The 27,562-nt window shown below is 35.7% G+C and overlaps 1 protein-coding gene and 1 long non-coding RNA gene across 2 annotated transcripts in view; both read right to left on the bottom strand.

Annotated features, from left to right (window-relative positions):
• On the bottom strand, window positions 1–26,819 carry wars2 (tryptophanyl tRNA synthetase 2, mitochondrial). Its single transcript, XM_087804203.1, has 6 exons — window positions 26,715–26,819; window positions 9,476–9,736; window positions 4,413–4,493; window positions 4,209–4,291; window positions 2,692–2,810; window positions 1–934 (listed from the first exon to the last, which is right to left on the bottom strand). Exons 1-6 carry the CDS (start codon window positions 26,817–26,819, stop codon window positions 486–488), a joined length of 1,098 nt encoding a protein of 365 aa, XP_087660329.1. The 3' UTR covers window positions 1–485.
• LOC148068094 (uncharacterized) overlaps window positions 1–27,562 on the bottom strand; it is a 145,922-nt gene that overhangs the window by 107,666 nt on the left and 10,694 nt on the right. The gene's annotated exons all lie outside the window — the stretch shown is intronic.

Below are 27,562 nucleotides of genomic sequence, written 5' to 3' on the forward strand. Positions count from 1 at the left end.
AACACATAAGGTGTAAAATCAATAAAAATAACCATAATATAAACCTTGAAATTTCCTTTTTATTTTATTTTAAAGACTCGATCCAAACCTCTGTTCTACTTCTAAACCAGGGCGTCCAAAATGTAGATGAAAAACTGAGGGAAAATTTCCCACGATTTTTTGATAGTCATAAAAAACAACATCTACTAAAAACCATCATGTTTTAGACCAAAGACCTGGAAACCAAATTGAAAACCAGATCGGGGGGTCAAAGGTCTATGAGTGAAGACCACAGATGTCCATCAGGATCAAAGCTGGAACTCAAAAGTTGTGAAAAGCTTTGCGAGGCCTTTTCGCAGCGAATATCTGCTGCACTCTTACGAAGCGAAGGCGTTAGCGCGAGATATCTCCAGAACACCTCGTGATCCCGACGCGAAACGAGAAGACGTCGACCGACTCAACTTCCCCGTGGAGTCGGTGAAGGATCGATGTATTTGGTCACGGTCTCAGCAGAAGCCCACTCTCCTCCTGACCTCCGCCAGCACCGGCGCCGCCAGCTCCCTCGCCCTGTCGTTCCCGGTCCTCAGCGTGGCCTCCAGGTACGCCGGCTCGCCTCGCAGCCTCAGGATCTCCGCCTTGATGGGCGCCAGCCTCTGGATCACGGCCTCGGCCACCAGCGTCTTGTACTCGCCGGTGTTCAGGCCCCGTCCCAGCGCCACCGCCTCCGCCACGCTCAAGCCCGCCACGGCGGCGTGGATCACCACCAGGTTGGACACGCCGGGGCGCTCGTCCGGGTCGAAGGTCACCTCGGAGGTGAAGTCCGTCACGGCGCGTCGGATCTTGAGGGCGACTTCCTCGGGCGAGTCGGTGAGGTTGAGGGTGGCCGAGCGGTGAGGGTCGGACTTGGACATTTTGGCGGAGGGGTCACGCAACGACTTGACCTTTTGGGTTTTACCTGAAGAAGAACGAACAGGAAGTGAGAACCTTGACACAGGAACACAGTGTGTTTTGTTAACCAATGAGGTCTCGAGTGACTTTTTCAGGTTAAAAATCGATTTTATACTTTCATTTTTGTGTCGGATCCTCAAACACTTAAAATCCCCAAAACAGTTATCTGTGAAAAATGTGTACTTTTTAGTAATATACTCACAATTAAACATTTATAATGCTGTCAAAACTGCATATAATTTAACACAGTTGATTCATTTTTATCTGTAATTAATTAATCTATATTTTAATCGCACCTAAAATTGCATGAATCTAATTTTTATTTTAAATTAAATCATAGTTGAAATCATTAGCAAACTAACCACTTAAATTGGAGATTAAAAACTAGATTCATGAGATTAAAAAAGGAACTAATTATGACTTTAATTAATTAGTCTAATCGATTTTTTAATCTCTCTTAAAAAGCTGAGAAAAGCCCTGAACTTTAAATACCTTTTCCCTGCAAATAAAAGAATATATTCAACTAAACGAAAATAGAAACAATACGATTAAAGATGAAAAATTTGATCAATGCGCTTAAAACATTGAGTGTAATTAATTAATCTAATCTGTTTTTAATCTCACTTTAAATTAGCTGAGAAAAGTCTTAAACTTATTTTTTCCCCCCATTTAATTTAAAACAATATATATAGAGTTATTTGCAAAAGGTAACATTAGAGATTAAAAACTAGATTAATATGATTAAAAAGGCCACTAATTATGAATTTAACTAATTAATCTTATCCATTTTTAATCTCACTGAAAAAAGAAGACGAAAAACCTTGAATTTTTTTTAAATCAAAGTAATACATTTCATTAAAAGAGATTAAAAACTAGATTAATATGATTTAAAAGGCCACTAATTATGAATTTAACTGATTAATCTAATCAATTTTTAATCTCACTGAAAAAAGAAGACGAAAAACCTTGAATTTTTTTTAAATCAAAGTAATACATTTCATTAAAAGAGATTAAAAATGCGATTAAAAATTAAAAATGGGTTTAGACTATAATTAATTAATCCAGATTAATCACAATAATTGAAACCCCTAGTTTTAAACCAACGACTACATTTAAACCATTTTATTTCTCCGATCATTCTTCGGTTTAAATAGTTCCACGTTAGTTACGCCCGACGTAAAGTCAATTGCCTCAAACATTTTTAAACGTAGGCATTAGGGCGACGATCGACTGGCAACGCGTTCTCTGCCGTGACGAGAGTTTTCTGTCGAGCGCTCGACCTCCATCTGTCAGAGTCGGCTTCTACTCAGATCAAGTCCAGGATCTGGTTCCTGCTGGTCTTGGATCAGCTGTGCGGCTCCGCACGACTGCGTCCGTGTGACTTTATGACTTTTTTTTTTCTTTTTAAAAAGGGGGATTTTTGAGCGACGCGCGAGTGTTTGTGTTGCACGACGGGAGGCGTCGGCGAGACCTTGAATTACATCAAATGAACGACAGATCAGAGAACGTTCCTGTCACACAGAGAGACTTCTTATGTGACTTTTGCTGGAGTCGCGCCCAGAACCAGATCCATAAATCCTGCCACATCTGGACACTTTCACTTGTATTCTGTAAATACCGACTCCAGACTTTTTCTGCAGTTTCTGCGTCGTTTATGAACCTTCAATAATTTCATCGTTAATGGTTATATCATACGAACGTTATCTTCACAAACATCTCATTTATTCTGTGTGTGTGTGTGTGTGTGTGTGTGTGTTCTCATACTCAGCAGGGCTCTGGGCTCTGGGAACATCTCTCCGTACTTGTTGTTGAAGATACGAGATAAATCCTGAGCCAGCTCCAGGTGCTGGACCTGATCCTCGCCTACAGGGACGTGAGTGGACCTGGTACACATGCCGAGTCGTCAGGAATGTATGTTTTAGGTGGTTTTTTTATGACTGTATACTGTAAACTAATCGTTTAAAAATGGTTTTAACACTTAATCGTGGCTTTTATATTCATCTTTATGTTGAAATTTTACTTTTATAACATGTTTTTTAACTGAAATAATGTGCAAACAATGTGCAAACGCCACCAAAATGATATTATTTTAGTGTTTTTAGGTGGTTTTCATGACTGTTTATCAACATTAGGCTTTAAACTAATAGTTTAAACACTTAATCCTGTCTTTAAAATTAATTTTATGTTGAAATTTTACTTTTATTACATGTTTTTTTAACTGAAATAATACGCAAACGACACAAAAATGATATTATTTAGTGTTTTTAGTTGGTTTTCATGACTGTCTATCAACATTAGGCTTTGAACTCATAGTTTAAAGATGCTTCGACACTTAATCCTGGCTTTTATATTCATATTTAGGTTGAAATTTTACTATTATAACTTGTTATAACTGAAATAATGTAATAAACTGATATTATTTTTAGTATTCTTACCTTTAAGACTCTGTTTTCATCCAGTTAAGAAAGAAAACTGTTTTCTTATCTTAATTTGTTTACTTTGGTTTATTTGTTTTTCTTCAAATTTGATTTGTCCCACGTAATTGAATGCATCACAGTCGTTTACATTAAATCATATGCAGTGAAAAGCCTTTTTCTCTGCTTTTATCTCCCAAATTTATGTAAAAGATTTAATTAACCACATTTAGATTTAATTATCACCATCATTTTTTGGAAACACTTTGTTACACATTTTAAACTTTTATTTTAAAGTGTAGTTTCAAAATAAAATAAAGAAAATGAAAGTAAGTAAGTAAGTTTTATTTGTATAGCGCTTTTCCAAGCCTACGATTTTAATCGACCGCACGGATCATATACTAATGAAAAAAAAATAAACACAAGTAAAGTTTAGTGACATGAAAAAGTATGAATAGCAAAAACTGTGATATTTAAACCGAAAAATTGTTGAAATCAGTTGAAAGCTGTTGTATTTCTGGTTATAATTAAACAAAAATGTTACTTAACTAATGCATTTTTTTTAATGTAGTTGAAAGAACATTGATGTTAAGGACAAGGGTTGAGTAAAACGAATGAACAAATGCACTTCTTGAACACGTAAAACTTATTGTCGAGATCAAAAACACAAGCACCCAAAACGTAAACTTTACAAAACAGGAAGTCATTTCATCGTCTCATCCTACATCTTCATCGGTCACCATGGCAACCACTGATCTACTTTGATTTTTGGTGTGAACAATGATTTAAATCAACGAAAATTCAGCGGATTTTAAGAGTGAAATCTAATGCGTTCGGCTTCTCGGCGGAACTCCGATTTGTTCCCACCTGTAGAGCAGGATGTCTGCGGCCTGCAGGATGGGGTACGTGAAGAGGCCGACGCTGCCTTCGTTCTTCTGCTTGCTCTTCATCTTGAGGCGCGAGAAAAAATTCACGCGTCATTTAGAGTCAAAAAAACACACACACACACACACACGGCTGAGTTAGTGTGAAAATGGTGTGTGAAAAATGTGTGCGAGTGTGTGTGTGTACCTTCCATTGTGGCAGGTGTCGCAGGCGGGGCATGGTGGTCAGACAGCTGAGGACCCAGGACAGCTCTGCATGTTCAGACACCTGGAGGTGGGGGGAGGTGGGGGACACACACAGTGACGTCATTGGCACGGGCCGGGTGGCAAAGGTGACTCTCTAACGCCTCCAAGTGGCGACCACAAGTACTGCAGACTCAACGATTTCCATCAATTAAAAAAAAAAGCCTCGATGACTTCCTCGTGTGTTTCTTCTCTGGAACTCTTCATTGAAAGGTGGTTGAGAAACCAAACCACCGTGAGCTGAGACCATGTGCCGGTGAAGACCATTAGTCAACCATCTTGACGAAGCTACATGTCCACTACAAAACTTTTATTTTAATACCGTTTCATCCCATTTTTTCCCTCACATTTAGCGTTTTTTTTTGTTGTTTTTTTTCGTTTCATTCCCGTCACGGCACCTCCAGCTCGCCACACTTTTCTTTGAGTATTTTCTTTGGGCCGCCGTGATATTTAGACACATGCTGGAGCAGCGGATCGACGGGTCGCTGCCAAGTGAAATGGCATGAAGCTAAACAAGATGAAAATAGGAGCGTGGAAGCTTATTCTGGCCGGAGAGAGAGAGAGAGAAACGCAGATGGACCGAAAAAACTCCTCGATCTCACAAACACTCCCGAGTTTGTTCGGTGACGAAGTCAAAAGTGCTGTTAGATCAACTGGTTTCATGTGGTCGCAGGAGGCGTCGGCGTGAACGTCACGCCGGTGTTTTTCTATCCAACCGATGAATGCTGAGCACAGTGTGAGCTGCGGAGATAAGGATCGGAAGGAGATGCTATCGGTGTTTGCAGGAAAATAAACATGGCGTTGAGAGCAGAGTTGGCAGCGGACGATGAGATTTGAGCGAATGTAACGGATTGTGAACCTGGACAGAGAAGAAAAATTAACACTTCAAACTCAAGCGCTCAGCGTCGAGGAAGTTCATAAGAAACTCTTTCTTGACCGATAGACTGACTTTCATTGAACTGTAACGACTGTTAAACCTACCACATGAATGAAGCTACTTTAGTATAAAAATGAGTGAGTTAACACCCTTTCTTCTTACCGAGTTAACACTTTTGTTCAGTCAGTTTATGCTTTTCTCAGCTAGTTAAACTTTATAGTTAGTAAACTCATTTTCTAAGGGAGTTAACATTTATTTGAGTGAGTTTAGTGAGTTAACACTTTTATTCAGCGGGTTAACACTTTTATTTCAGCGATTTAACACTTTTGTTCAGCGAGTTAACACTTTTGTTCAGAGAGTTAACACTTTTGTTCAGCGAGTTAACACTTTTGTTCAGAGAGTTAACACTTTTGTTCAGCGAGTTAACACTTTTGTTCAGAGAGTTAACACTTTTGTTCAGCGAGTTAACACTTGTGTTCAGCGATTTAACACTTTTGTTCAGAGAGTTAAACTGTTGTTCAGCGAGTTAACACTTTTATTCAATGAGTTAACACTTTTATTCAATGAGTTAACACTTTTGTTCAGCGAGTTAACACTTGTGTTCAGCGATTTAACACTTTTGTTCAGAGAGTTAAACTGTTGTTCAGCGAGTTAACACTTTTGTTCAATGAGTTAACACTTTTATTTCAGCAAGTTAACACTTTTGTTCAGAGAGTTAAACTGTTGTTCAGCGAGTTAACACTTTTGTTCAGCGAGTTAACACTTTTATTCAATGAGTTAACACTTTTATTTCAGCGATTTAACACTTTTGTTCAGAGAGTTAAACTGTTGTTCAGCGAGTTAACACTTTTGTTCAGCGAGTTAACACTTGTATTCAATGAGTTAACACTTTTATTTCAGCAAGTTAACACTTTTGTTCAGAGAGTTAAACTGTTGTTCAGCGAGTTAACACTTTTGTTCAGCGAGTTAACACTTTTATTCAATGAGTTAACACTTTTATTTCAGCAAGTTAACACTTTTGTTCAGAGAGTTAAACTGTTGTTCAGCGAGTTAACACTTTTGTTCAGCGAGTTAACACTTTTATTCAATGAGTTAACACTTTTATTCAGCAAGTTAACACTTTTGTTCAGCGAGTTAACACTTTTGTACAGTGGGTTACAACTGTACAAACTGTGCTGTAACACTTCTTTCTTAGCAAGTTAACACTTATTTCTTAGCCAGTTAACACTTCTTTCTTAGCAAGTTAACCCTTCTTTCTTAGTGAGTTAACACTTCTTTCTTAGCGAGTTAAAACTTCTTTCTTAGCGAGTTAAAACTTCTTTCTTAGTGAGTTAACACTTCTTTCTTAGCAAGTTAACACTTCTTTCTTAGCAAGTTAATACTTCTTTCTTAGCGAGTTAACCCTTCTTTCTTAGTGAGTTAACACTTCTTTCTTAGCGAGTTAAAACTTATTTTTCTTAGTGAGTTAATACTTCTTTCTTAGCAAGTTAACACTTCTTTCTTAGTGAGTTAACCCTTCTTTCTTAGTGAGTTAACACTTCTTTCTTAGTAAGTTAACACTTCTTTCTAATTGGGTTGGCACTTCTTTCTTAGCAAGTTAACACTTCTTTCTGAGTGAGTTAACCCTTCTTTCTTAGTGAGTTAACACTTCTTTCTTAGTAAGTTAACACTTCTTTCTAATTGGGTTGGCACTTCTTTCTTAGCAAGTTAACACTTCTTTCTTAGCAAGTTAACACTTCTTTCTAATTGGGTTGGCACTTCTTTCTTAGCAAGTTAACACTTCTTTCTTAGCAAGTTAACACTTCTTTCTTAATGAGTTAACCCTTCTTTCTTAGCGAGTTAACACTTCTTTCTTCATGAGTTAACACTTCTTTCTTAGCAAGTTAACACTTCTTTCTTAGCAAGTTAACACTTCTTTCTTAATGGGTTAACCCTTCTTTCTTAGTGAGTTAACACTTCTTTCTTAGCTAGTTAACACTTCTTTCTTAGCAAGTTTACCCTTCTTTCTTAGCAAGTTTACCCTTCTTTCTTAGCGAGTTAACACTTCTTTCTTAGAGAGTTAACACTTGTTTCTTAGCAAGTTAACACTTCTTTCTTAGCAAGTTTACCCTTCTTTCTTAGCAAGTTTACCCTTCTTTCTTAGCGAGTTAACACTTCTTTCTTAGTGAGTTAACACTTCTTTCTTAGCGAGTTAAAACTTCTTTCTTAGCGAGTTAAAACTTCTTTCTTAGTGAGTTAACACTTCTTTCTTAGCAAGTTAACACTTCTTTCTTAGCAAGTTAATACTTCTTTCTTAGCGAGTTAACCCTTCTTTCTTAGTGAGTTAACACTTCTTTCTTAGCGAGTTAAAACTTATTTTTCTTAGTGAGTTAATACTTCTTTCTTAGCAAGTTAACACTTCTTTCTTAGTGAGTTAACCCTTCTTTCTTAGTGAGTTAACACTTCTTTCTTAGTAAGTTAACACTTCTTTCTAATTGGGTTGGCACTTCTTTCTTAGCAAGTTAACACTTCTTTCTGAGTGAGTTAACCCTTCTTTCTTAGTGAGTTAACACTTCTTTCTTAGTAAGTTAACACTTCTTTCTAATTGGGTTGGCACTTCTTTCTTAGCAAGTTAACACTTCTTTCTTAGCAAGTTAACACTTCTTTCTAATTGGGTTGGCACTTCTTTCTTAGCAAGTTAACACTTCTTTCTTAGCAAGTTAACACTTCTTTCTTAATGAGTTAACCCTTCTTTCTTAGCGAGTTAACACTTCTTTCTTCATGAGTTAACACTTCTTTCTTAGCAAGTTAACACTTCTTTCTTAGCAAGTTAACACTTCTTTCTTAATGGGTTAACCCTTCTTTCTTAGTGAGTTAACACTTCTTTCTTAGCTAGTTAACACTTCTTTCTTAGCAAGTTTACCCTTCTTTCTTAGCAAGTTTACCCTTCTTTCTTAGCGAGTTAACACTTCTTTCTTAGAGAGTTAACACTTGTTTCTTAGCAAGTTAACACTTCTTTCTTAGCAAGTTAACCCTTCTTTCTTAGCAAGTTAACACTTCTTTCTTAATGAGTTAACCCTTCTTTCTTAGTGAGTTAACACTTCTTTCTTAGCTAGTTAACACTTCTTTCTTAGCAAGTTTACCCTTCTTTCTTAGCAAGTTTACCCTTCTTTCTTAGCGAGTTAACACTTCTTTCTTAGTGAGTTAACACTTGTTTCTTAGCAAGTTAACACTTCTTTCTTAGCAAGTTAACCCTTCTTTCTTAGCAAGTTAACACTTCTTTCTTAGCTAGTTAACACTTATTTCTTAGCAAGTTTACCCTTCTTTCTTAGTGAGTTAACACTAATTTCTTAGCAAGTTAACACTTCTTTCTTAGCAAGTTAACCCTTCTTTCTTAGCAAGTTAACACTTCTTTCTTAGCAAGTTAACCCTTCTTTCTTAGCAAGTTAACACTTCTTTCTTAATGAGTTAACATTTCTTTCTTAGCAAGTTAACACTTCTTTCTTAGCAAGTTTACCCTTCTTTCTTAGCGAGTTAACACTTCTTTCTTAGTGCGTTAACACTTGTTTCTTAGCAAGTTAACACTTCTTTCTTAGCAAGTTAACACTTCTTTCTTAGCAAGTTAACACTTCTTTCTTAGTGAGTTAACACTTGTTTCTTAGCAAGTTAACACTTCTTTCTTAGCAAGTTAACACTTCTTTCTTAGCGAGTTAACACTTATTTTTTAGCGAGTTAACCCTTCTTTCTTAGCAAGTTAACACTTCTTTCTTAGCTAGTTAACACTTCTTTCTTAGCAAGTTTACCCTTCTTTCTTAGCGAGTTAACACTTCTTTCTTAGTGAGTTAACACTAATTTCTTAGCAAGTTAACACTTCTTTCTTAGCGAGTTAACCCTTCTTTCTTAGCGAGTTAACACTTTTGTACAGTGAGTTTACAATTTCATTAAACAAGTACATGTTTTCCTGAGTTAATTAAGACTATATTTTCTAAGTGAGGTAACAAGTTATATTCAGTGAATTAACACTGACTTTAAACCAATAGTTCCAGCTCTTCTAAAAAGAAGGGATCTGTCATAAACCACTGGTGTACGAGTCGGTGGTAACAAGTCGAACACTATTATGGAAAGTGAGAAGGAACCTTAAACAATCCCACCTGAGACTGCTGGAAGAGAATCGCTCTCTCCGGATCGATCCCACAGGCCAGTAAGCTGGCCGTCATGTCCAGAATGTTCCGCCTCAGCTGGACCGGATCCTGGCTTTGAGTGATGGAGTGAAGGTCCACGATGCTGTAGAGCACCGACGGATACTGGTCCTGGAGCGACACCCAGTTCTCCAGAGCCCCCAGATAGTTGCCCAGGTGAGGGACTCCGGTCGGCTGGATCCCCGAGAACACCCGACAGGTCTCCGGACGTTCCTTGAACCAGAGATTTAGACGTTAAAAATGGATGATTCAGAAGCGAAAAAAGTGAGGTTAAAACGATAAAATGCTGGCAGGAGGAGGCAGCGGAGGGTCACGGCGACATAAAAGCCGACTCGTGACTCGAGCTTCTGTTCTCTCCCAAACACCCCTCACGACAACGTGTCACCTTTTCCGAGCCAACGCTCGCACCTCCAACATCCCACCAACATCAACACGAGTCACAAACTCCGTTAAATGTCACGTCTCACTCTTCGACGACATTCAATTTGTTTCGTTAGGAAAACGTTTCTCTTTAATGCTCGGCCGGGTCTGGACGTCACGACTCATTTCCTCTGAGATCCATCTGGACCCTTCGCTCGATGGAGGATCTTAACCTCAGGGTTCAGACACTTGTTGCTGATGTAACGGGTTCTATGTACTCCAATAAGAGGAGTGTATAGTATCATAGCATACATTTATTTTTACAAACGCATTAATAGACTGAAGATAACTGACAGGCTAACAAGTATATCGTCAGTTTATTCTTTTATTCATTTAATATTTAACAATAATAAATGGAGTTTAATCGATAAGTTTCAGTTTTAAGAACTGTGCCCAACTACCTCAAAGTGAAAAGTAAATAATGTCAAATATTGTGGAGAAAACATAGTTGCCATTATTTTTATATTCAATTATTTAAGGAAATTATTTAAATTTATATTGTATGTGTTAAATTTAGGTGGGAATTTGGTTAAAATGTATGTAAAAAGTGTAGGTTTACATTTAAAAATGACATTAAAACATGTATTATGTACAGAACACTATTTACTACATTGAAATGAACATTCATTGCAGCTTGTAAAATGGATTTTTCTTTCTCAGGGGCCAATTTATTTACCGTTTAGAGGCCGTCAAGCAAGAAAAATAAATACAAATCAAAAGAAAAAGACAATAAAAATTGTTCATATGATTGGATAACATGGAAAAAAATTCTAATAAATCATTAGAAGAAAACAAGAATTATTTAATTGTGTACACATTTTATTTAAATAAATCATATTCTTCCATTTTATTAAAAAAAAAAGATTTATTTGATATAGTTTTGAGGGGCAAGATATTTAAAATAAAATAAAAAAATGTTAAAAATGACCTAGAACACAGACCTATAATAAATTAGTAATCTAAAATTAGAAACACAAATTAAAACCGAAGATCAGTAAAAAAAAAATTCTGGTGAGTTTACTCTGACCTCACCAGGGCCACATAAATACAGTCTGAGGGCCCCATGAGAAAAATGAATTTTCAGAGGATGAACATTTATAGATTTTAGATTAAAAAAAATTCAGTTCATCTTGATCTTTATTCTAAACGAACACATCAGTCGAGAGTCTTGACTTTTGTTTCCATGAACGACAAAAGTGTAAAAGATCAGATTAATCAGCACCGTCACTTATGAACTTATTATCGTGAGCCATCATTTCTCGGAGACTCTGTGACGGCGTCACGGAACCCGAGGTCGTGGTCATCGAACTCTCGCCCGTTTGATCGACGGCTTCATCCCGTGGATCAGATAGCTGGACAGAAAACCCCTCGACGGTCGCAGCGGCGGCGAGATCAAGTATCGGCTGCTCTCGGGGGCCAGCCCTGGTCTAGCGGAGCCCTCGGCCCCCGGGGCCTGAGGGAGCGGCTCTGGTCGGCGCGAGAGACAGGAAGGAAGTGGGTGCTTATGTCATTACCGACGGCATAATTGCAGCGCGAGCGCCATTGATGGCGAAGCAGCTTTTAGGACGTGTCAGGAATGATTTGGGTGTGGAGGACGGGGTCGCGGTCTGGCTCATGTGTGTTCTCACCTCACACTGACACGTCAAAACGCATGTTGCCTCTCGGTTTTTCCAGCCCCCCGGGGAAGCTATTAGCCGTGTAGGCAATGCTAATGTTGTCATTTGAACCAGGAGTGTCGACCACGGCCCGGGATCCTGGAGGGAAAATGTCATTCCAGGCATAGCTTTGAGAAACACCAACAATTAATAGTTGATGCTCACGTCTAGAATACATTAAAACCATAAATGTGGGGAGTAGAACTCACGCACACAAGGGGACAAAATCTTGAAATCAAGGGGCCAAACTAAATATACATTTACCTAAAGGACATGGGAGTCTTATTATGATTTTGTCTATTCGTTGTTTAAGGCTCATTTTATCTTAATTACGTCCACAAAACAAATTCCATTTTTTCTCCGATTTTTGATAACCATCATCCTTATCTTATCTTAAACACTGACATCTTTATAGGTCGACACATCATTTCAGTGCAAATACCATTTCGGTCCGCCCTGTCTTTTCGGTCCAGGCACTTCCTACGTGATGATCTCACACGGCGCAAACAGTAAGTAAGTAATTTGTATTTATATAGCGCTTTTCCAGACCAGGGTCACAAAGCGCTTAAACAATCAAAACAAGTATATACTTTAAAGGTCAAGAAACAGGAAGGTCGAGTGAATGGAACTTCAACTGAGCTTTTTAAAAATGGAAATTTGACCCAACATTTAACGTGCAACATTGTAAAAAATCGAATGCCACTTGTTAATCTTACATGTCATCAATACATTTCAACAGTTTTCGTTTTATAACTCAAACATATATTTATTTGGTAACCACTCTTAGTCACTTGCGAGTATATTGCATTGTACGGTAAAAACGTAGGGCTGCACGATATGTCGCAAAAATATCGATATCGTGATATTTGCATGCGCGATATGCATGTCGAAAAAGTGATAATTTATTAATTTTTATTGTATAATTCAAGCATTTCTTAAATCCGCACTTTGACCGATCAGTGTCACGTTCTGTAAAGTTTTCAATTTGTACTTCTATGTCTCGTTGTCGTCTCCGTCTGTCTGTGAGCTGTGCAGCTAGTTAGGCTCGGTTGCTATGGTGACGCGTCTTGGTGCAGCTCAGTATATTCATGGAAGTAATACTAATTTATGATCTAGTCAAACACTAGTGATCCAGTCACTAATTTCTTCAAACCCCCTTTGCTGAAGCAACATATTGTAAGAACTTTTCATCTCGTCTCAGTTGTTTTCTTATAAGATCGTGAACTTCCAAACAAACCTGTCCGTCTTCACCGTATGCTAACGAGCTAAGTTGTTAGCGTCATTTATAAAGTGTTGTGTGTGCGTCACGGTAACAAAAGCCTCACAGACCAGTAACAGCCAGAGGACCAGGAACCACTTCTTTAGGGCGTTGCAGGACAATTCTTTTGCAGATTATTCGCAAAAAACATTTTAAATACGCTTTAGATTAAATTTTGACCGTTCACAGTATCAAAAGCTGACAGAAGATTTGGATGATAAACAAGAAAAAAAGGTACTTTTTGAACAAAAAAAAACAGTTTTACTACGTATGAAAAAGTTAAATATTTTCTAAAGTTATGTATCATGATAAAGTTTAACCACCGATGGACTGAATCAGGTCAACACTCTCGTCAGAACCTTATCGAAAACAATAATTATTCTCTTTTAAACATTGCAATTGCGAATAAAAGAAAAAGTTCTTAGTAATTCAGAGGAAATCTACGGTGGCTAGAACAGGACATAACTTAAGAGATAGGATTGTTGTAGTTAAAATATTTTCAACCAAAATGACAGTCGTGGAGGATAAACATTTGAACAAACGCTTCTCATTGTCAAAAATTGAAATTGCGACAGCAAAATAATGCTGTCACGGATCGTTATCAAATTATAAAAATGATGTTAATAATGAATATTACATGTTTTGTGCATTTTAGTATGAAGGAAAGAAATCTTGACATAATTTAATATTAACCCCCAAAAAACTGGAATAGTCTCTAACAATAAGAACAAGAGGCAGCGATACAATATATTGTGAAACTGCACGAACAAATACATATATATGTAGTATTGTTGAGTACTTGACTCTGGTGTTGTGATAGTGTAGTAACAAGGATGCATTTTTAGTATTATCGAGTTCTTGACTCTGGTGTTGTAGTATTTACAGACCACATGACTCTTGACGAAGTCGTAACTGCTTTCATTTCTTTTTCAAACCAAAATATGTCCAAACATCAGCTTTAGAAGCTGCTGGAGTCGACTGTATCCTCTCGTCCTCAGTTATCGTTATCGGGAACTGCGAAGAGCGTAATGACTGCTGCCATCTAGCGACAGAAGTTTAATTGCAACACAAAAATGAAGGAACGTCATGAATATTCATAGGTTAATTATATTTTTTGACAACAACTTTTATTTGTTTTCAAACCAAAATATGTCCAAACATCAGCTTTAGAAGCTGCTGGAGTCACTGTATCCTCTCGTCCTCAGTTATCGTTATCGGGAACTGCGAAGAGCGTAATGACTGCTGCCATCTAGCGACAGAAGTTTAATTGCAACACAAAAATGAACAAATGTCATGAATATTCATATGTTAATTGTACATTTAAAAAAAGAAAAAAAAGAAAAGGATACTATGAAGTAAAATATTGAAACATGTATCTTAAAAAAATATTGCGATACATCGCCATATCAGACACCCCAAGTTCATTGGTTATCCATGAAACTATGAGTTGAAACCACGTTAGCTCCAAAATGATACAAAATATTATTATTATTTTATCGTCAACCTTCAGAACTCGACCCCTAAACGACCTAAACATCCACGACCGTACAACAACTTCTTTCTCAACGTCACAGCAATCCTGTCGATGACACAGAGCAGACGAGGAAACGTTAAGTTTTTTTTTCTTCTCTCCTCATGTTTTACTCTGACAGCGGCCGTGCAGTCGGCCGACGCGACGACTACTTTCTCCAGCTGCCCGACAGATCGTGAATACGTGCGGGTGATTAACGGCGGCGGCGTAAAGGTTAGATACACTCAAATGACGTGTTTTCACATTCGCGGCACCTTTTTCCGGGAAAAACGTGTTCATTTGTCTCGCGAGTGTGTGTGTTAGTGTGTGTTAGTGTGTGTGTGCGGTAACATCCCGGAGAAGGAGGTCGTGTGCAAACACATGTCCGCACATGCTACAGCCTTTTGCCTGTGAAAACATCTGGGACGACGGCGAGGGTCTGTCAGAGTTTGGACGTAAAGATCAACAATGGTGGAAACCAGTCGAAGCCATCGGCGCGAGGAGGGAATTAAAGAATAAGAGACGCCACGAGTGAACCAGGAAAACTGTTGTTTTTTTACATGATTTTCATTTCAACCAAAACAATTCCAGAAATGCTTTTTTTTGGACACATAACGTTTTCTTTTTTCCCGTCTAATGTTGTGAAAGAATCTGTGACCACAAAGGCTGAAAAATTCCACACGGAATTATTTTGTTTTAAAAAGTACTAGTTTAATTTAACCTTGGATTAGAAAAGGAGTTAAAATTTGTCTATAAAGTTTTATATTGAGAGATAAACTAGTGGTGTTAAAATAACCTTTTTTTCTTTTTCATAATACTGTATTGATATTCAACAGAACTGTATTGACTTTTTTAAATTTAAATATATTGGCGTTAAACCATATTTTATTGTTTACTATAGTTACTTAATGGTTTATATTTCAATAAAGTGTTTAAAATAAAGTTTAAAAAAAATGTTATCTACAGTTGACATGCAAATATTCATGGCGTTTGGAAGTTTTAATTGCAACACGAAAAATTCTGCAGCTAAGGAGACAATAAAATCCTGTGATATCCTGGCGATGACTGAGGACGAGAGGATACAGTGACTCTAGCAGTTTTAAAAGCTGATGTTTGGACATATTTTGGTTTGAAAACAAATGTAAGTAGTTACGACTTCGTCAAGAGTCATGTGGTCTGTAAATACTACAACACCAGAGTCAAGTAGTTGACAATACAACACATATATCCTTGTTACTACAGTATCACAACACCAGAGTCAAGTACTGGACAATTCTACACATATATACTTGTTACTACAGTATCACAACACCAGAGTCAAGTACTGGACAATTCTACACATATATCCTTGTTACTACAGTATCACAACACCAGAGTCAAGTACTGGACAATATTACACATATATACTTGTTACTACAGTATCACAACACCAGAGTAAAGTACTGGACAATACTACACATATATCCTTGTTACTACACTATCACAACACCAGAGTCAAGTAGTTGACAATACTACACATATATACTTGTTACTACACTATCACAACACCAGAGTCAAGTACTCGACAATACTACACATATATACTTGTTACTACAGTATCACAACACCAGAGTAAAGTACTGGACAATACCACACATATATCCTTGTTACTACACTATCACTACACCAGAGTCAAGTACTCGACAATACTACTCTTGTAGTAACTGTACAAAGTTGTCCCTGTATCGTGAAAACATCTATTCGTCACTATTGGTTAAGCTTACTTTAATAAGAAAAAAAACAACTCAACTATATGTCAAACAATGTACACAGGAAAATATTGATTTACTAATCTACCATGTAACAAGGATATTTGTCGGAAAACACTATGTTTACAACTTCTTTTAGTCTACAGCTAAGGTGACAAAAACTTGAATGCAGTAGATTTTATCATTATTTCTTAAATATTTTGTTATAGCAATCAAAACACAAAGTTATTAAAATAAAATTGCATTTAAAATGCTAATTTAGAGCTTTTGCATTTTAGAAAAGTGTTTGAAAAGAGGCACAGGGTGGTGGTGGGGGGGGTAGATACATCGACTTCAGATGACTTTGAAAAAAATCTTGGATTAAATGGCAACTAATTTGAAAACTCAACTTACTCTCATATTGTAAATGTTCTTTCTCTCCAAGACACAGTAAGTCCCTCATCTTGACCACATTTTCAACGTATTACTTGATAATGTTGCTCTGAAATCTGGGCGAACGAGAGGTTACGAGAGTCCAATATGACATAACAATGGCTTCACTCCTCCTCCAGCCACCCGTCATCACGCCCCGCTTTGTTTATACAACGAGTCCCTCGGAGACGAAGACATCCGGGATCGATGACGCGCAGACATTTTTGTTAAACTCTCAAAAGTAAGCGTTAATTAAACGGTGGATAAAAAAAACCTACACAGACTTGAACTTCTGCACAAGCAAAAAAAAAAACATCAGTCTGCATTTATTTTTCCTACATCTCCTTCCGAGCGCCTCTTCTGGGCTCATACATCATATCAGAGCCTTTGAGCTCCGGAGTGGCCCACTGACATTTCCCTCACCGAGGTGCTGATGAGCAAGGCCAACATTCACCACCGTCTCTACCAGGCCAATTTCAACACGTCTCCCAACCGCCACCTCTGGGAACGCCGGCTCGCCGCCTGCTGCGAATTACCATCAGCTCTTTGTGAGGCGAGGGAAGCGGCTCCGGATCATCCCAGGACAGCGCAGAACTTTTTTTCTCCCGGGCTCGTCAACTCACACCCCGAGGCTCTGAAGACAGAGAACCCGGTGTTCCTGGTCCGTCCCGGGATCTGTAGACACCCCATTAACGCAGACGTCGCGCTGAAAACGCACCTTGATAGAGAGAATTCTCGCCCCGATGCTCACTTCGGAATCCGTTTAGTTTTTACGAGGTTCTGACCTGGAAGAAGCCGAGCTTGTGTGGACCCAGAAGCACTAGTGGTGTGAGAAGATATTGCTTAAATATTTTCTTACACTAGAAAATACCGGATCATATTCGATAGCACTATATAGATTTTTTAATTTTGATATTTTTTCTCAACATATTTTTTTAATGGATATATTTCAATGAACTGTGTATAAAATAAAATGATTATGATATATATATATATATATATATATATATATATATATAGTGATACTGTAGTATCAAGTATATATGTGAAGTATTGTCGAGTACTTGACTCTGGTGTTGTGATAGTGTAGTATCAAGTATATATGTGTAGTATTGTCCAGTTCTTGACTCTTGTGTTGTGATAGTGTAGTATCAAGTATATATGTGTAGTATTGTCCAGTACTTGACTCTGGTGTTGTGATATTGTAGTATCAAGTATATGTGTGAAGTATTGTCGAGTACTTGACTCTGGTGTTGTGATAGTATAGTATCAAGTATATATGTGTAGTATTGTCCAGTACTTGACTCTTGTGTTGTGATAGTGTAGTATCAAGTATATATGTGTAGTATTGTCCAGTACTTGACTCTGGTGTTGTGATACTGTAGTAACAAGTATATATGTGTAGTATTGTCGAGTACTTGACTCTTGTGTTGTGATAGTGTAGTAACAAGGATATGTGTAGTATTGTCCAGTACTTGACTCTGGTGTTGTGATACTGTAGTATCAAGTATATGTGTAGTATTGTCCAGTACTTGACTCTGGTGTTGTGATAGTGTAGTATCAAGTATATATGTGTAGTATTGTCCAGTACTTGACTCTGGTGTTGTGATATTGTAGTATCAAGTATATGTGTGAAGTATTGTCGAGTACTTGACTCTGGTGTTGTGATAGTATAGTATCAAGTATATATGTGTAGTATTGTCCAGTACTTGACTCTTGTGTTGTGATAGTGTAGTATCAAGTATATATGTGTAGTATTGTCGAGTACTTGACTCTGGTGTTGTGATACTGTAGTAACAAGTATATATGTGTAGTATTGTCGAGTACTTGACTCTGGTGTTGTGATAGTGTAGTATCAAGTATATATGTGTAGTATTGTCCAGTACTTGACTCTTGTGTTGTGATAGTGTAGTATCAAGTATATGTGTAGTATTGTCCAGTACTTGACTTTGGTGTTGTGATATTGTAGTATCAAGTATATGTGTAGTATTGTCCAGTACTTGACTCTGGTGTTGTGATAGTGTAGTATCAAGTATATGTGTAGTATTATCGAGTACTTGACTCTGGTGTTGTAGAATTTACAGACCACATGACTCTTGACAAAGTCAAACTGGTTTCATTTGTTTTTAAACCCAAATATGTCCAAACATCAGCTTTAAAAGCTGCTGGAGTCACTGTATCCTCTCGTCCTCAGTCATTGCTGGGATCTCACAGGATTTTATTGTCCCCTTAGCTGCGGAATTTTTGTGCTTCAATTAAAACTTCCAAAAGCCATTAATATCTGCTTATCAATTATAGAAAAAATAATAATTTAATTTAATTTTAAACCCCTTATTGATATTTAAACCATTAAATAACTATGGTTAACAATAAAATATGGTTTAACGGCAATATATTCAAATAAAAGAAAAAGTCAATCAATACAGTAATATGATTTTTTTTAATATATTTTAACACCACTAGTTTATCTCCCGATATAAAACTAAACTTTATAGACAAAATGAGGGAGTCCACTGTATCCTCTCGCCCCCAGTTACGGACGTGATCTGCCAAGAGCGTAATGACTGCTGCCATCTAGCGGTCAGAAGTTAAATTGCAACACAAAAATGAACAAATTTCGTGAATATTTATATGTTAATAGTACATAAAAATAGAAAAATAGATATTATGCTGTAAAATATTGAAACAGTATCATGAAAAACGACGTATTGTATCACCAGATTCTTGACACACACACACCCCATAAAGCACTAGAAAGAATTTATCTTGAAAAAGTCCTAGTATTAGTATAAACGCACAGCAGCAATAAAGTTCCTGAGGTAAGAAAAATATAAAGTTAATACAAAAAGAAATCTGTATAAAGAAATATAGAACTATTTCGCCGCAAACTTGGACAGCTTCGCACTCGATCCCGTCCAAGAAGGTTCTGCTAAAGGGGGGGAACGAAAAAAAAAAAGGAAAAGGCCCGAGAAAGAGCGTTTGATTAAATCTGCGGTTGACATGTGGGACAGGTGAGATTGATGAGGTTCCTCTAAACTTCACACTGTGCAGAGCGAGGGGGCACAGGAACAGAACGCCGCAGTGTGGCGGGCCAGGGCTCGGGGCCCGCTCACGCCGTGGGGTCCCTGCGCTGATTAATGGGACTGGAGGCCCTTCAAAAAAACAGCGCTCCCCGCAGTCGGGCCCCGATGCCGCTCCAAAAATAACCGGGGCAGGGTAGGCGGCGGCCGGCGGACCCTGACTGGCTGAGGATCCTCTAGGATCCAGACCTGGAGCGAGCGTGGAGACCAGCAGGCGTGTTCGCGGGCAGGAAACCCGGGCTCGTTAGAGACTCTGGCAGATGGAGACTTCCCCGGGTCGTAGGAAAAGACAAACTCAGCTGTTTGTATAGCATAGACTAGCTTTAAAGTAACGGCCATGATTAATAAAACATGGTACAGGAAGTTTCCAGGTTGCTTTTAAACTTCGTTTATACCATTGTCAAAGTTAACATGAGAAGATTTGCGTTTACAAAAGTTTAAGAACATAAAGACTTTCTTTTATTGTCACTGAACAGGAAAAAACACCGCAGTGAAACTGGCAACGGAATTTTGTTGCTTGGCAACCATTAAGAAAAACGCAGCATAGAGTGAATGTATATAAAAAAGTATAAATATTAATATGAATACGTTTAAAAAAAAAGTGCAATATAGTATAAATAGAATAATGTTTTAAATATTGCATAGAATGAATGTATATTAAAAAAGTATAAATATTAATATTAATAATTTAAAAATAGTGCAATATAGAATAAATCAATAATTTTTTTAATATTGCATAGAATGAATGTATATAAAAAAGTATAGATGTTAATATTAATAAGTTAAAAATAGTGCAATATAGTATAAATAGAATAAATAAATAATGTTTTAAATATTGCATAGAATGAATGTATATTAAAAAGTATAAATATAAATATTAATAAGTTAAAAATAGTGCAATATAGTATAAATAGAATAAATCAATAATGTTTTAAATATTGCATAGAATGAATGTATTAAAAAGTATAAATATAAATATTAATAAGTTCAAAATAGTTCAATATAGTATAAATAGAATAAATAAATAATGTTTTAAATATTGCATAGAAATACTTTATTTAAAAAAGTATAAATATAAATATTAATACGTTAAAAATAGTGCAATATAGTATAAATAGAATAAATCAATAATGTTTTAAATATTGCATAGAATGAATGTATATTAAAAAAGTATAAATATTAATAATTTAAAAATAGTGCAATATAGTATAAATAGAATAAATCAATAATGTTTTAAATATTGCATAGAATTAAGGTATATTAAAAAAGTATAAATATTAATATTAATAATTTAAAAATAGTGCAATATAGTATAAAACACATCCCTAATATGAAAATTTTTGTACGATAAAAATAAAATGGAATTCATCCAATCACCATGCAGCAAATACACAATTTGCCTTTAGAGAATCATACTGGAACTGATTTCATTGATCAAATAATTAATAAAGTACAATGACTTTATAATAAGTACACAGATTAATAAGTCGATACCAGTGAGAAATTCTATTGGCACTATAATTAGCAGTGTATTTAATTATATAGCAAATATACAAGTGTAAAGCTTTGTTTTGCTAGAAAAAATGAGCATGAAGAGTGACGTCAGGGATTGTCAACCTTTTCAAAACATTTTTAACGTATGACTAAAGCTATTAAACGTTGTGTAATCGTTTACACAACAGAGATTTATGATCTTTCTATCGCAGTTGAGCTCCATAAGAATTTAAAAATATGGACTAGCTTATCACGAGAAGCTACATCTAAAGACAAGTTTACAACAAACATTGAACAACACGTTTTCAAACCATTAACAACATCCATATACTACAGGTGTGAGCATCGCCAAAAACCTCATGGTACTTTGGACATCATGGTACTTTGGTCACGACGCTAAAGTACCACGAGGATATCTCTATTAAGTGTTCGAAAAAACCCTTCTGCAATTTGCAGAAGAAAAAAAAAAAAAAGAAAATCTGACTCGAGACTCAATGCATGCAGACCACGTCGTCCAGCTACTGCAGTATCTCATTCAGGTTCCATACAAGAGTATTGGGGGTCAAAGTTGAGCATCACTTACATAATGGGACGAAGGGCGACGACAACCAAAATCAACGGCAGTCGCCAGTTTCCCATGTAAGATTTCGTCATCTTTGAAACCCCGGAAGTATGAAGGACGATAAATGACTAACGTATAAACAAAAATGTAACAAAATATATAAATGTGTAAATAAATGTTTGGATAAACATCAATAAGTCAAAATGTCCAAATAAATTACTTCTGATTTCATTTTTGTCAAAGAATGGAGCTATTTTACGTATAAATAAACATTTTGTCATTTATTTATACATTTTGTCTTCTATTTATTTAGGTATATATACATTTTGACATTTCATCATTTTGACATTTTGTTGTCCGTATGCAAATGAAGTGGGCGGGTCGTACATCAGTGTAAGGCAGTGATTGGTTAAACAGGCGAAACGAACCAAAGCGATCGATGTCGATCTCAAAACTGTCGCTGCTGCAGCAACTGGTCTAAAGCATCGACGCTGCACGAGAATCTTTTCTGAAATCTTAGAAAACAAACTTGACAAGTTTTCTGTGATGATCATGAGCCTGAGACTGAGACAACCACGACCCTAATGGATGAAGTCCGTGAACCTCACAGTTAGAACTCCAGCTCATGTGACTCAGTGCAGTTCGACAAAAACAACATGGTTCCCAACAGGAGACCTTCTGAGCGACAGCTCGACAAGAATGTTAAGAAAACAAACACAATCTTGTCGTATCTTGGGTTATGGGTTACAAAGCTATATAAATTAAAAAATAAACTGTAAATATATGATGTAAACGTCAGAAAAATTAGGTTGAAAAGGTCCTAGTATGGAGGGTTGTGTATTTGCAGAATTCCTTTTCCAAACACATTTTTGGTTTTTATTGCCCAACACTAAAAAAAAAGGTATTTCCACCACATCATGATATATTTTGATATCATACACTTAACAAAGTGGTGTTTTCTTAGATGTGACCAAGTTGAAAAACACGTTAATGCAATGTTGTGACAGTATTTATTTTCTCAAACTAATTTGTGTGTCTGTTGTTATTTTTTGTTGACCAGATTAAATTCCTTTATCATTGTACTCCGACCGACTACATTTGTACGGAAAATCAAAATACAGATTTATCTATATTATATGTATTAATCTATTGCGAAATACTGCTGCATTAAATCGATTCTATGTGATTTGAAGTCGAGCGACGCTGGTAGTGTTTAGTCCGACTACATTTCCCATGAGCACTTGCTAAACGTCGCAAAAGTTACCATGTCCCGGTTTGTAGCAGTTGGAAGAATTTTCTGTTTCCAGACTTCCATTGATGAATGAAGGATGATATCGATGAGGTAATGAGTCAGATTGTGGAGAATGAAATATGATATGTAAATGTAAATATAATATGGCTTGTAAATAACATAACTTTAACTTTGTTTTTGTTTGTAAGTAACATAACTTTAACTTTGTTTTTGTTTGTAAATAACATAACTTTAACTTTGTTTTTGTACCGTAATTAAAATAAAAATAGCACAAAACACCTCAAGACACGATATACGAGTCATTCAATTCGTTTTAAGTTGATGTGTCATCACAACTGTTATGAAAATATGTTAGTACAAAAATATCAAAGGTACTCAAACTACCCAGAGCTGATTTAATATATTTTATACCCTGGGATTTCCTCCAGTTTAACTTATTTTCTTGGCACTTTAACCTTCAAATGTATACTTTTTAACTCAACTTAATATGAACAACTGTCGCCATTTAACCCAGAGTTTCAGAACAAAGTATAAGACGGAAACAATCTGTCGAACGACCTACAGACAACTGAAACACAGCAAGATATCTTCAAAAAAAAGGAAATCTGTTGACACAGGCAATAGTTAAACTAAGCGGGTAAGTGCGCTAGTGAGGGTCCTGGCAGCAGAACAACTGTGACAGAGCAAATTACACTTCGGGGACGGCTGAGAATTAACAGACCCTTTTCTTTTTTTTCCTGACAGTTGAAAATAAATAGGGCAGTTAATGAACATCCTCGGAGGAGAGGCCATGTTTCCTCGCTCTGCAACAGGAACTCCCATGTGGCGTGGAAGTGCTCTAATGGTTTTAACTGACACACGAGTACCACGGGTTTTTTTGGGAGGTCGGAAAATGCCAAAGCAAATTAGAAGTCACTTCCTCTTTCCTGGAGCGCGAGACTGACATGAGTGATAGCAGCCAATTACAAGACCTGAAGGGAACAGACGGAGAGGACTTTTCTCCATGTATTCGTCAACAATACAGGCTATAATTATTAACTACTACTAACTAATAACATCTTGACTTTTATTCTCTTGTTTATTTTCCAAAAAAGCTCACTATATAAATCATTTCCAGACAAAAAGTGATATTAATATTTGGTTTGCGTGTTGGCCAAAAGAATACAAAACGTATCACAATACAGGGGAAACTATATAAATAATGCAATACTACAGGAACAAGTATACATGTGTAGTATTGTCAAGTACTTGACCCTGGTGTTGCAGAATTTACAGACCACATGACTCTTGACGAAGTCTTAACTACTTTCATTTGTTTTCAAACATGTCCAAAAAAATCTGATTAAAAGTATCTCTACTGTATCCTCTTGTCCTCAGTCATAGCCGGGATCTCGTGGGATTTCAATGTTCGTTCAGCTGCAGAGGATGTAATGAGTGCTGCCATCTTGTGGCCAGAAGTTTAATTTCGACACAAAAATGGACAAACGCTGTGAATATTCACATTATAATTGTTAAAAAAGTAATTATTTTAACTGATACAGACTTTATTGAACTATACACCATAAAAAAAAGGAAACATATTAAATATTTATTTATTATTTATTAAAATAAATAGGTTTTTTTTAATAATGAACACAGTGCTGTGGAATATCAATAAAGTATAGTGGAAAATAATATTGTGATATATCACCATAATCGATATTCTCTAACATCTCTTATCTACAGCTTTATTTTAAAATAAATACATTCTTCTTCCTCTTCTTCAAAAAGGAATTCTTACTCTGATTTTGATGTTGTCTTTTCATTCTTTGAAGCTCAAATTATTTTGTTTATTTTTCCTTCGACACATAACAAATTCAGTTTTATACGATATTACTGACATCCATAATCTCCGTCCCTTATCTTATCTTAAATCTTCATGCATCTTAATAGGTCATCATATCAACATCAACATTATTATACGTTGATTTTGAGCAAACATTAAATGACTTAAGATTGACTTATGATTTAGGAAAACTGAGATTAACCGTTATTTTTTGGCAGCTAACAATCAATTTTACAAATATTATTTACACAAACACATACACATACATATATACAACAGTGTATTAGTATTATTTAGAATAAATTCCCAAGCTGTCCAAAAACATTTCAAAATAAAAGAATGTGCACATTCTTTTATTTTGAAATGTATATATATATATATATATATATATATATATATATATATATATATAGTGACCAAGTTTTAAACTGTCACGTCATCGAATCCAGAGTTCTCTCCAGCACCACCAGGGACTCTTCTATTCTATCTTCTTTTCTCTCACTGTATCCTCCCTCACTCTTTCTCCGTCCATCTGTCTTCCCCCCCCCTTCCTTCAACAATGAGTCTGGTTCTGCTTGAGGTTTCTGCCTTCTAAAAGGACGTTTTTCCTCGCCTAGCCACACTGTGCTTTACTCATTATTGAGTTGATCTGTTCTTCCTATAGTCTTACTTAAAGTGTAAAGTGTCTTGAGATAACGTTGTTATGATAAGACACTTTAAATAAAATTGAATTGAACTTGTTGTTTTGTTGTTGTTGTTGTTGTTGTTGTTGTTGTTGTTGTTGTTGTTGTTATTTTATTTTACTTTGTCAAACATTCAGAAACAAAGTTTTTGGCACCGTTTAAGCAACAAACATGTTTCTAAAGTACCATTTCAGCACTGGTATTGAATAGAATGTACTCAACAGTACACATCTTTATTGATGATTTTGACTTTGCGAGGCAAAATGATCAACTTTACAAGATATTGTCAACAAAACTAGACATTTAATAACATTGGTCAACTTGTTACTTATAGAAACATCCAAACGAATTCTGAAATCTTTGTAAACTTGCTCTGGATTGTTAGAATATCAGGATCAGGAGTTGCTAGATATTATTGATCAACATCAAGCTGCCGATTGTTCTTGTTAAATATCTTTAAAATAAGATTTTCCAGACCTTCATGGCTCATGACTGTTTTACTGTGTCTTTTAAAAAAACAACAAATGAAAAAATATACATATTAAACTGAAATACTTGCATCACACGAATACATATATGACACGGATCGTTCTTATCAACCTCAAAGTCTGCATCTTATATAAAAAAAAAATGTAAAAGTGGTAAACGAAAAATTACATTTAAAAACACAACATGAACCTTAAAAAACAAACAAAGGTTTTGGAAAGTTTTAGAAACTTAAACCTTACATGTTCACTAGACAAGACACTTACTGTACTTCATTTCACGTCATGTTAAATATTATCAAATTATTACCTTTACTTTCCCTTTGCATTAGTTTACATGTCACTTGTTTTATTGTTTTTATTAATCTCACATCATCTTATTTTATTTGATGTCATTCATTTTATTTTACAATGTTTTATTATTATTGTACATTACCGGCGATAAAAGTTTCATTATTATGAGGAATTATTGTACCATAAATATATGTATATATTTTATTATTTTTATTATGTTATGTTATGTTTTTTTATGTGAGATATATTAAAACATATGCACAGAGATCTTAAATTCTCAAGTATATTAAAAAAAAAGCTCACATTTGTCATTCATCTAAATAGTTAGCAAGTTGAACTGATATTATTAGGTTTTAGTGTAAATACGTGTAAATATATTCATGAAAAACTACAAGTTGTGATGAAACAACAACATTTGACAGACAGAGAAACGAGATGCAGACGAAAGACGAGATAATGTCCGTATTTACAAACACTTTCGTCTCTAAGAGTTTGTATTTACGTTCATATTTACCTTCTCATCGTGTGCTGCAGTCGAGCACAGAAGTCTGGAGGAAGAAAGAATGTTTCTGGAGAACCTCAGAAGATGAGGTAACTTTGAACGAACCGGCAGCGCCATCTTTGAACACCGTGACGTCACAGCTACGGCGACTCAGGCAGTCCAAGAAAGCGTTTGGCGTTTAGAAATACAAACGGACATTTACTTTTGTAATTTTCCAAACGTCATTTAATACAATTATCCTTTTGTAAATGATGATTTTGATTCGATTTTGCTGAAAGTTACATACCAGAGTTGCAACTAGTATAACTATATAGATTTATAATAGTAATTATAAGTATTAACAATAATAATAATTATTATTATTATTAATGACTGTTTTGAATCAGTTTTTAGTTTTACTTAACATTGCTATTACTCTTTAATTTTACATATATTTTTTATGCAATATTTTTTACCTACTTTTTAATTACTAGGATCAGTTTGTGTTATTATTGGATTTACTATTGTCCTCATCTATTCATCCTATGATAGAGGGAAACGATTTTCGTTAGTATATGAAATATATTTACTGTATGTATGTGTATATATGATGTGTTTGTATGGATAACTACATATATGTATTATATATTGTTATATAACATATGTAATGTTGTTAAAATACATGTTTTTAATTAAGATATGTGATATAATTGTACAATTACATGTAAATATTGATGAAGTATGTAGCCTATATATATTATATCTTGATATGTGTGTTTATATATTGTGTACCTATACGGTATATAGATATCTGTGTAGCAATATTCAGCCGTATTTTCTACAAACTGAAAAATAGTTAAAAATGGGAAGTCAATTACAAG

Source organism: Callionymus lyra, chromosome 12 (genome assembly GCF_982586985.1).
Source record: "Callionymus lyra chromosome 12, fCalLyr1.hap1.1, whole genome shotgun sequence".
NCBI lineage: Eukaryota > Metazoa > Chordata > Actinopteri > Syngnathiformes > Callionymidae > Callionymus > Callionymus lyra.

Coding starts and splice junctions, on each gene's coding strand:
- wars2 (XM_087804203.1), bottom strand. CDS start 26,819: ATGGCGCTGCCGGTTCGTTCAAAGTTACCTCATCTTCTGAGGTTCTCC. Junction 4,494..9,475: donor TTCTCTTCCAGCAGTCTCAG/GTGGGATTGTTT, acceptor CCCCACCTCCAG/GTGTCTGAACATGCAGAGCT. Junction 2,811..4,208: donor GCAGACATCCTGCTCTACAG/GTGGGAACAAAT, acceptor CATGTGTACCAG/GTCCACTCACGTCCCTGTAG.